The 11425-nt window shown below is 35.6% G+C and overlaps 2 protein-coding genes across 2 annotated transcripts; both read left to right on the forward strand.

Moving 5' to 3' along the window:
• The first annotated feature begins 1720 nt into the window (after positions 1-1720).
• LOC145908656 (protein lifeguard 2-like) lies at positions 1721-6255 on the forward strand. The gene is made up of 9 exons (XM_082995975.1): positions 1721-2149; positions 3053-3101; positions 3337-3447; positions 3671-3724; positions 3786-3876; positions 3940-4023; positions 4422-4559; positions 4827-4874; positions 5606-6255. Exons 1-9 carry the CDS (start codon positions 1750-1752, stop codon positions 5792-5794), a joined length of 1164 nt encoding a protein of 387 aa, XP_082852101.1. The 5' UTR covers positions 1721-1749; the 3' UTR covers positions 5795-6255.
• A 1651-nt stretch (positions 6256-7906) lies between these two features.
• LOC145908196 (protein lifeguard 2-like) lies at positions 7907-11106 on the forward strand. Its single transcript, XM_082995414.1, has 9 exons — positions 7907-8156; positions 8419-8485; positions 8555-8665; positions 8941-8994; positions 9188-9278; positions 9440-9523; positions 9787-9924; positions 10061-10108; positions 10637-11106. Exons 1-9 carry the CDS (start codon positions 7952-7954, stop codon positions 10778-10780), a joined length of 942 nt encoding a protein of 313 aa, XP_082851540.1. The 5' UTR covers positions 7907-7951; the 3' UTR covers positions 10781-11106.
• The last annotated feature ends 319 nt before the right edge of the window (positions 11107-11425 follow it).

Consider the following 11425-nt stretch of genomic DNA (forward strand, 5'->3'; position numbering starts at 1 on the left):
GAATCCAGGGAGTGACGCTTCGTACGTCGAGTCGGTCCTTGCTAGGATGAAGAGTTTACATGAGAAATGCCATCTGGTCGTCGTGGTGTGTATTTACACATAAAATACCTTCAACTTTTTGCCCTACATTAAACTTTTATAACTAATGCCACATGCTATGAAGACAGATACGTGTGAGTTGTGTGCTGAATACTTCTAGAGTTAACTTTGCATGCGCTTTTTGGTAAGGTTAAGCGATTAGATAAACCACACTTAGCCTAATATCCGAGTTTGATTATTTAGATCTGTTACTTCAAATTAAATTAAAAATGGATTGAAAATTAGTTTAAATGTAACAGTTAAAAAAAATGCACCAATAACTTTAGAAGTGATAGACCTGAGACTTACACGACGTATTGCAGAAATTGAGTAATAATCGATCTATTGTTTGTTTTTCTTCAGAAAAGCCATATTTTAAATTTTACCAATAACGACTGATGTTTAAAAGATACTTGAAGCGTGTAATGTAGTTGCTAAACATATCAGATTATGAAAGTTTTTTTGGACACGTGAAGATGAGTGCAAAACGTTTGCATAAGATGATGATGAACTCCCATTTTTAAGAATAAACTTTGACTTTCTTTTAATTTGTGTTGAATTACAGGAAACAACCAACATCTTTCCTGCTGGTCACAAACGCGCTGATGAGAATCTCCATGCTACCCTGTACTATTATCAACGAAAATAGAGTCATGTTATTGGTGTATATTTCAGTGTCCCGGTGTAGTAACAATTGCAGCATGCACAAGTTGGATTTTATTTTGCCTTTTGGCCGGGAGGAAGGGCAAATGGACAAATTTAAAATAACTCTTTTTGACTATTATTATCGAAAATAAGGTCATTTTTTTGTGTCGTATACGAACAAACGATATTTAAAATCCCGATAGAGTAAAAATTGTTGATTATGGTACACGGCTCGCTGTTGGCTAACCTCGTCACGTGGGGGCAGCATATTGTGGACAGGAAACTACGCAAGCGGCGCTGCTACTAAACAATTAGCCGATCGAGAAAGGAAGGAACAAAATTAAATCAACTTCGCAACAAAACCAACAGTGCCCGTGAAACATAATTAGGAAACTACATTGCACTTAATTGTCAGAAGCCTATTGTTATAGGCTACATACATAGATACCGCTGCCAATTTCCCGTTGCAATCATCACCATCGCAAATGATACAAGCAATAGGATGGTGTACATCGTCTATAAATCGAGTAGAAAATTCTATTTGGCTGACAATACAAGACGGGCCGAAAAGTTTGGCCTGAACCAGTACACAGTAAACGAAACCGAAATATATTTCAAAGGACATTGTTTTAAGGACACAGCGGCTCTTGTGACTTCCACACGCACCACCAAAACACTTTTTCGGTTTGTCCTCCTTTATTGTTCTTTTGCTTTTCAACAAGGAATAGGCGATCCTTTCAATGACTTTGCATCAGTCGAGGTACCGTTGACAGGACAAGTCGCGTTCACTTGGATATTGATAAAATCACCTAAACCATAGTGTTTCCGGCCACTGTTAGGTTTTCAGGTGGGCCACAGGTGCAAGTGAATGATAGGTTTTCTGCCAAAGAAAAAAATAAGGTGTAGTTAAGATGAAGAGCCGACAGGTTTTGTATTTGATTTTGAGGTTACTTTTACACGATGCGAAATATGGTGGGCATTGATTTTGCAGCGCTTTTTTGGGGAAACTAAGTCGTATATTTGATCATGTCTGATGACGAACACATATATGGTAACGCGGATCAGCGTTCATTAGGTGAACCTCGCTACGACGAAACACCTCTAGGACAGGAACAATACCACGGCTACCCAGAAGAACAAAACCAAGGCCTTCCAGAGGAACAATACCACGGCTACCCAGGGGAACAAAACCAAGGCTTTCCAGAGGAACAACACCACGGCTACCCAGATCCTACTGGAGAGCTTCCTGCTCCTCCTGCTTCGTCGGCATTTCGTTCAATTACAGGCCTTATGCACAAGGACATCCCTTCAACATCACGACAAGACCCCCCTGCTCCGTCAGCATTTCGTTCTATTGAAGAGCGCATACAGGTTGACAACATCAGTGCGACCAGTTCAAGTTGCTACTGTTCTGAATTCTCACCAGGTACCAAAAAGTAGCTTAATTTATTTTGTGTAAAAATTTCTTTTCCATAAATGGAAAGTTATTGAATGTCAAATACAAATGATACCCTTCCGTCGCAACTGCCAGCAAAAAATCGGATGACCCCTAGGTTGTAAATATCGGCAAAAAATACTTTTTGCAAAATAGGGTTTTTCCCCTGTACTGTATCGTAAAGTTTTCAAAAAAGTCCAAGTTTTTCAAAAACGCCGTAAAAAAGATTGCATAAAACAAATATAGTAAAGACATGTGTATACCTTACAAGGTAATAAGTAGTATAGTACAAATAGCATTAGTAATGCAAACAGCAATGTGCCTATAATACAATATTGACAGAAGAAGATACAACAACAGGTCACCAGAACAGCAGCAGCATATTTACGTTATTGTGTATTGTAGATTACTTCATCCATATGCAAAGAAGAACAGAGAACTTAGGCTGTTATTAATGAGTTGTTTGTTCACCTTAAATGAACTGTACTCATACTAGGAAGTGATAAGATCATAGGCATTGGATGGAAACCAAAACTTTTTCTTGATCAGATCTGCTGGCGCACCCATAATAGTGATAGTGGGAGAAACAATTTTGTTTGAAACCAGAGTCAGGAAAATGCACAAATTAGAATATATAGAGAACGACAATGGAGCTTCACAGTTCACATAAGCATGGAACAGAAAAGAGTGGAATGATTTAGGAGCTGTAAAGGAAATCGGGCAGTTAGATAGAAATTGAATTCACCATACTTATATCACAACAGTATAATTTAGAAAGCCCACTCATGAAAAAAAAGAGGTAATAGTTTGTGAACAAAATTTCTTTGCTATGCAAAAACAGCATGCAATTTTTTGGCATTAACTTAAAATTTTATTTATTTTGCCATTTTGCAGAGAAAATGACCAGGGCCCAAAAGAAATGGTATGACCAGCGGGCTATAGCGTAAGTAAAAGATTTGTATTCAGATCAACAAGTATTTATAAAAACTAACTGTAACTTGTTATTCAAAACCCAAATTTTAAAATTTGTAAGTATAATGACATAGGTATGGAAAACAATTGCTTAAAAATCGTGCTATGTATTCTAAGAGACAATATTTATCCCAAATTAAAATAATTCTTAGGAATACTATTATAAAAGTTAGCAAACATACAAACCGTATTGTTATGTTGTGCAGAAAAGAATTTAAGGACCCTGCAACTCGGGCAATGTTCATTGGAAAAATGTTCCTCGTCTTTGCTCTTCAAATGCTTTTTTTGTTTGGCATTGTTGTCATAATGACATTTGTGTAAGTATTACAAAAATTATACAGAAAACAGCATATTACTTTTTGCTAGGCACAGGTAGTTTTCTGACCTATTAAGTTCTGGCATAAAACTTACACAAATTGTGTTTAACCAAGGGTTCATCCACCGCATGACAAGATTTATATTTTTAATAACATGAAAAATTGTGATACTTTTTGTGTGTTGCTGAATAATATATTGATAATGGAAACCATGTTTCATCAGGGAGTCTGTTAAGGTGTTTATACAGGAAAATCCATCAATATACATGGCAGCATTGTAAGTAATTGTATAAAATTATTGTCAATTTAATGCCAAAACCTATTCTCTTCATTTATAGTGGTGTAGTTGGAGGAATATTCATGATCTTATTTGTGTTGAGTATTTTTGCAAGACAATATCCACACAATATTTGTGTTCTGATTTTATTGGTATGTTGGAAGAACAGATGAAATATAATACATTTGTGCAACATGATTTGTTTGAACTTCTAGACTATGGCATTATCCTTCATGTTTGGAACAATTGCCAGTTACCATGACACATATGGAGTATTTATTTCAGCTGGAATGGTATTGGTGAGTATGTATATGTACATTTATATATATATTTATTATGCTCAGTTGTTAACAACCCCTTGCCATAGTTAGCATTATGCGATAATATGACATACAACGCAAAATACAACTTATAAATACGGTGTAATGTGAAAGCCTTTGCCATGCATAAAAACGTTGACAAGAAAGTCATTACCATTGTGATCCCTTAATATAGAGTGAATGGGTAATATTTAGATTTGTGCCATCGAATGTTTTCTTCATGCAACTGAATGTAAATACCTGTCTTTGTGACTGACTTTGAATACTGGATTAATGCAAAGACAGAACCTTTTCATTGTGTTTATTTAACTAGCACCTACAAAAAATGGACAAGATTTGCAAAAATGGTGATCTTTTTGTATACCCTTTATCTCTAGGTGGTGTGTGGAGTAGTGATACTGTTTTCCCTTCAATCAAAATATGTCTTGACAATGGTCACTGGGCTATTTCTTGTTACCATGTTGGATTTAGCTTTGTTTGGTGTGGCCATGGCATTTGCACACGGCTATTACTGGGTACGACAATATTTAGACGTAAACAGGTTTTATAAATCTAATGATTTTATTGAGTACAATGAACTGTAACCTTTACAATTATATATCACTTAACCAAGAATATGTAAAATAAATGACCTTAATTTGTTAAAAAACCTTAATTGCTGACAAATGCTACAAAACAGTGTTTTTTTAACCAAAATCTAAACTTAAACAACTTACTGCACTAAGTTTCACAATGTGTGATAATGGTTCGATACATTTTCTTACCTGTTGTTGTGTTTCTAGCAAGAAGAAATTGTATATGCATTTGTTGGATCATTGTGCTTTCTTCTGGTAAGACATTCACTTGTTTTGGTTGTATCTTAATTATACCTAACTGCCATAACAATTATATTAGGGCATATATGTCAAACGTACCCCAAACAATTTATCAATTCATAGCATCGATTCATCGATAATGTGAATATTAAAATTAGTTACAGTACTGATAGTTTAACGTAATGTTTATGTTCAAAACACCATGTGGTTTCCAAATGATTATAGCAACCCAACTGGGAGTCATTTTTCTTATCAAACAGTTTGGCCTGATATATGTTGTTGAGAAAAAAATGCTACACCTGACCCTCTGTCAATTCTTTTTTGGGTGTGTTACAGCGGTAAAAATCCTTTTTAAAAAAAAAGATGTCAACAACTTGTGGGCGTTTTATCATAACATGTTGTCAAAACGGCTGATATATACAAATATGAATATTTCAAGTATACCAGAAATTAGGTTAGAAATTAATTTACAATAAGAATCATTTATGTTGAGCCCAACAACACCAAGGTTTTATAATTGCTTTAAATGAACGCAGTAATATAACATGCAATGGCATGATAGACAGGATCGCCCCACTGCACAGGTCCTTGCTTGGCGATCACAACTAACATATCGCTATATAATAGCCTCAGCTAGGCTGCATTGCCTGGGCTGCCAAGTCTGAAAACCTAATGATGCTTTAAATGTATAAATTGATTTTGTGTGTAAACTCATAATTTTTGTAATGTTTGTATTTTCTTTGTAGTTTTTGAATTTTGAAGTGCACTTTATCATCAATGGATACAGACATCACATATATCCCAAGGAATTCGTTTTTGGGGGTATTCTCATTTACTTGGATTTCGGGTTTGTGTTCATGGTAATAATGGACCTTATAAAAGAATGTCAGGAGGAAGAAGAAGAAAAAGATAGCTTTCCAATTCCAATGATATGATAAACACTATTGTAAGATAATGTACATTATGAAAGACTTGTAGCATACTCTATTCTGTTGAAAAATTTTAATTCCGTTGAACAAATCTGGGAAAAATTTTTGATATAATAAGGGACCAAATACTGTGATAAACTTCTTTGCTGAAAGAAGCTCTATAATTTTTGCCCATTTTTGTGTGTTGTTTTCTAAATAACCACTTGTTTTGTGCAATGTTTATATACTCGGAATTGCTATTTGGATTAAAGTTCCTATTAAAATGCTGATGTTGTGTACATGCTACCAATTGTTTACCTCGCTAACGTTGCATACAATGCATCAGTGGGTTTGAACCCACTCCCATTGTGAATCTCTATCGAAAGTTTTCGCAAGTAAAAATAATTTTTCGGTTTTCAATCACAATAATCGCCGGAGGTTGTGATCTACGACGTAAACTTCCTTTTGCAAGCTTACACATTGTGTATACCCGCAACGCCGAAAATGTTGAGGACATTGCTTATTAACCTACGCCGCATAATGCATTGCTGTCACATTTAATGTTTCAAGTAACGTTGCACATATAACTGTTTTATGTAACTGGAGGTTATTTAGCCAAACCGAATTACCAGTGTTCAAATAAGAAAATACGATGTTATTGGCAATATGTCCACAATCCTCTTACACGAAGCATTTCGTGAGCATTACAAACATCCAGCAATTATAACCTTCAAAAACGGAAATAGCCGCGAAATGCCGGAGAGAAGCGCTTTACCACGTAGAGCGACGGATATCCAACAAAATTGAGTGTATGGCACACAACAAAAAACATTTATATCTTCATTGGAAAGAAAATCTGAGTCAGCGAACGGCTTGTATTAGGCTGTATATGTTGCCTAGTGCATTAATGAAAACTGCATACATTTCTTACTTGGTGCCCTTTTTAACCGCACCAACACAATTCCGCTTCATTTACCGGTCTTTTATCCGGGATCCCGTGGACCCTTGCATTCCCTAGCGGTCCGCATAAATGTTATATTATCTCAAGGCCCCAAAATCGCACAGTATTGCAATTATAGACTACGAATTTCCAAAACATACCAGCAGCACATTACAGCCTATTAGGATAGTGTCCCAAACAAAAGCGCAGGTCTTCGGTTTGGCAGCAGCAAAAAATGTTCCAAAAACACATTTTACGGGAAGTTTTGTTTGAATTGTCCGAATGTGCTGTCTGATTTTATCGTTTTTGAGACGGTGTTGATGAGCCTAATTCCTTGTGATAAAACCTTCCATTTTCGTGACATACATTGAGAAAGTTAATAAAAGGGATTCAAAAGCAATTGACCGTTTCTTTAATAAAGGCGGTATATTTCAAAAAATACACTTGAGTTAACATTATAAGATGTGCAAGGTAGATCCTCCTTATGACCGATGGGCAGTGGTGGGATTCAATTTTTTTGTCAGCCGGTTCTATTACAAAAGTCATATTATTCAGCCGGTTCTAAGATGCAAAAATCCATTGACAGTAACTAAAATTTCGTGAGACGGTTCAATAGAACCGGTGCGACCCGGCCGAATCCCACCAGTGCCTATGGGGGTCGGGGAGATTGTGATTGAAAGCGAAGTTCGAATCAGGGTTTACTTCGGTTCGCCATATTTTCAAAAAAGGTACAAGCAGTTGCTTGCATGCAATTCACGTGACCGACACGCATCACCGGTTTTGAAAAGAAATTGTTTTGGCGTGCGGTGTTGTTCTTTTGCAGGAAAGTTACAGTTTACTGTGAATAAATAGTACAGCCGTGCCAGATGCATGTAAATTTTAAGCTCGGCAGAAAAATATCAGTTTAGTTGCAAACTAAACTGGCAAGTAATAATTTTTTGCGGTGGATTGTGACCTGACTGCACGGACCATAAATTTGTTGTTTTTTTCTCTTCTGCGTTACGTAGATTGCTAAAATAATTGCAAAATAGTTTCATTTTGCCAATTTGGCCTCTGGGGTTGCAAGTTGTACAAGTCTAACTGGAGTTAATACAGGGTCTATAATTATAAATAGAATATAACTATATCATATGTTAGTTTGTCAGCAAATCTTTGTTTTTGGCCGTTTTTACTATATTTTGGCTATTATTGGCAGGTTTCATAACATAGATTTCCTTTTGCTAAGTTGGTCAATTTTGGACATTATGTCTGCACCACCAACATATGACGAGTCTGTTAATGAAAAGAACAGTTACGCTGGAGTTCAACCTACAGCCCCTTATCCAGAAGCACAGCCAACAGCCCCTTATCCTCCAGCACAGCCAGGTTATCAAGCACCTGGGCCTACTAACTATTCAACTGGTTACCAACCTGTCAATGCACAACCATACCAAGGAGCACCAATTCCAGGTACAAATGGTGTTAAGAAGAATATCTTTTTTTTGATAAAGGAACAAAGTGGTGCTAGCGGTTGTTATAGTCAGCATCACCCGCTGTACACTAAAATATGTCGTTTAAAGTATTTATTGGAGTCATTGAAAATAAACTGACTGACTGAACAGGCAATACTGACATAAAATTGTACAGTAGTAATATGACATTCGTTTGTGAAAAAAGTTTCATATTATTATCTGTGTTTTGAAATATAAACTCAACATTGTTTTAAAATTAGGAGAAGGTGGATTCTCTTCTGTTGGTGGTGGAAATGACAGAACTGATGCTGGTGGATTTACTGCAAGGCATATATGCTATTCTTAAAACGATATTGAAAACAGATGTGCAATTTATTTTGACCCATAATACTTTAGGGCTGGATTTGATGACAAAAATGTACGAAGGATGTTTATCAGGAAAGTTTACATCATACTTGGTATACAACTGCTTGTTACCTTTGGATTGGTGTGTGTTATGACATTCGTGTAAGTGTGCCTAATTTTCTAATATATACTATTTACCCAAATGTTAAATTTACTGATATTTGTCAATAGTGAAAGTCACACATTTTCATTTAATCATTCTATTGTTGCCAGTGCATTTAATAGTTTATTGATGAAAAACTGTATGTTTCTCAAAATAAATAGTTTTTTGTTAAAAGAGCTAACATGAGTTTCTTCAAATGTTTGTCATTTTACCAAAGAATTATTCGTGCTGTGTTTTACTGCTTTTGTCTGGTTGTAATGCAACATATTTTTAGGACCCCTGTTAAAGTGTTCGTCCAACATAATCCAGCCATGTACTATGCTGCTTAGTAAGTATATATGTTTTTCTACATTCTGTCTAATAATTTTTGACCCAGGCTCCACTTTGTCTTCAAAAACATTTGATGCTTACTATTTACATAATTTCGTCAACCTCAACATTCCATCAAATATTTGCCTTGCCCAACCACAGGCTTTGGAAACCACTGTTCGAACAAACCAAAAATAATTTTTTTATTTTAGCGGAGTGTTTTTGGTTCTCTACATCACCCTAGTTTGCTGCACTGGCGTGAGACGGAAACACCCTCAAAACATCATCTTGCTTGGAGTGTTTGTAAGTTTTTGATAAAGACCTAACTTCATTAAAAGATAATTTTCTTGACTTATTTAATAGCTGAATGAATCAAGGTGATTCTCCATATAATTTTTTTTCTGTTAACTTCATATTACAGGCTGTATATATATATTAATTCCTGTGTAAAAATTATATTGCAGACCTTGGCTTTTTCCTACATGGTAGGAACAATTGCAAGCTTCTATAATACCAACTCTGTAGTAATTGCGCTTGGAATTACAGTGGTATGTCAAACCTGTTACTAATAACTTCATAAAATCTGTTTTTGTAAGATATTTGCTCCCAATAAAAGTATGTACATACATGTGGCACTTTGTTGACGAAAAACATGTGCAGTTTGTCATACTGTTATTGTTTAGTTAATATAAAACTTAAATATAATCCGATTTCTGCATATGCTAAAGAGTTTGCTGAACTTGTGGTAACTAACATCATACTCAAAATATGAAATTTCACCACAAACTTTGAACTGATGGAACACTTTCAGGGAGTTTGCGTTGCTGTGACCTTGTTTTCAATGCAAACCAAGTTTGATTTTACGAAGTGCTCAGGCTTGCTGTTTGTGCTTGTCCTGGTATTGATGATGTTCGGTTTTGTCACAATATTTACCTACAATAGGAGCTGGGTACGTAGTCTTTCTCATGAATTTTTGGATTTAAGCACTAGAAAAGACTTTGTAATATCCTGAAGTGTTTTAAAAATTTTAACAAGTGATATAAAAAAAAAAATTTCACTCCATGACCTCCAAATTTGTTTTTTAGTATCTTCATGTTGTATATGGTGCACTCGGGGCATTGGTTTTCACACTGGTAAGATATGATATAACTATTGGGTCGCTTCACTACGCTTTAGCTATTTAACATTGCATAGCAGCTCCGGAGTCCTTTTCGATCTTTTTTGGTAGCCCATATTTATCTTAATCCTTAATTTGCTTGAAATGCAGATTATGTCATTGCAAAAAATTTTATTTCTAAAATTTGTTCCTTATTTCTAAAATTTGTTTTGTTACGGATGATAATTTGTCAAACAATTTCACTGATCTTGTTTCTGAGAAATGTTCTTGTTGTTAAACTTCTTATTATGTTGCTCTTGCTCCAATGATGTTATTTGCCAGCTGATTTGTATAACATCCCTGTGATGCAATAAAACTATGCCTAATCAAGGACCACATTCTGCCAAAATTAATCAACCAGTCTCAGGAAAATCTGATCTTTTTCCAGTGTTCCTTATTTTTGGTTTAAGATTAATGACAGGACTGTTTATATTATTGCTCGAAGAGCAGTCAGTTAGTCCACCATACTTGGTCCTTTCTAATAGCACCGATGCTGTACTTGCAGTTTCTTGCATTCGACACTCAGCTCATAATGGGAGGGAAAAGATATGAATTGGAACCGGAGGAATATATTTACGGAGCTTTGAACCTCTATGTGGATGTTGTCTATATATTTATCTTCATTCTCGCACTGTTTGGGGATAGCTGAGTTTTTTTTCAGTAAAATCGTTTCAAATATGTGTGGCTTGCTGTCGATAAAGCAAGCTGTGTTTTAAATTTAGAGCGTACTACCTTGAGTTGTACATAAACGAATTTTAATTTAACAATATTATCTTTGATGGATGCCTAATGGTACTAAGTTTTGGTTCTGTTCTTATTTCGGTATTGGCATGCAATTCACAGCACGTCTATGATGGACCAGAAAACGTATTATTGTTTTCATATATCGCTGTACTTTTTTGTGAAAAATGTGTTTAAAAACAAATGTATTTTGGTCGTTTTAAAGCCATTGCCGATTAAAGCTTGCATATATAGGCGGGCGTTCTTCCGTCTGGAATAAACGTTGTGTGTTTTACTGTTCGTGCTTGTGTGTGGTTGCTGTTGAAGCCGGAATGATAAAATTCGGGATGCATATCAATGAAAACGAGGTATTAAAACAACTAACTGTTTTTGAGGCAATTTTGAGCTTTCTTCAGACAACTTCGAAAGTAATCGAACATTAACACATTTTAGCACCTCGAAACACAAAAATACATTAGCTTGTACCAAAATATCGGTTACTTCTGGGCTGTACTTTTCCACTTGCAATGCAATGAGCAGTCAGTCGCAATCCCATACTTCTGGTGGGTTGTGC

This window comes from Ascidia mentula, chromosome 7 (assembly GCF_947561715.1).
Source record: "Ascidia mentula chromosome 7, kaAscMent1.1, whole genome shotgun sequence".
NCBI classification, from domain to species: domain Eukaryota; kingdom Metazoa; phylum Chordata; class Ascidiacea; order Phlebobranchia; family Ascidiidae; genus Ascidia; species Ascidia mentula.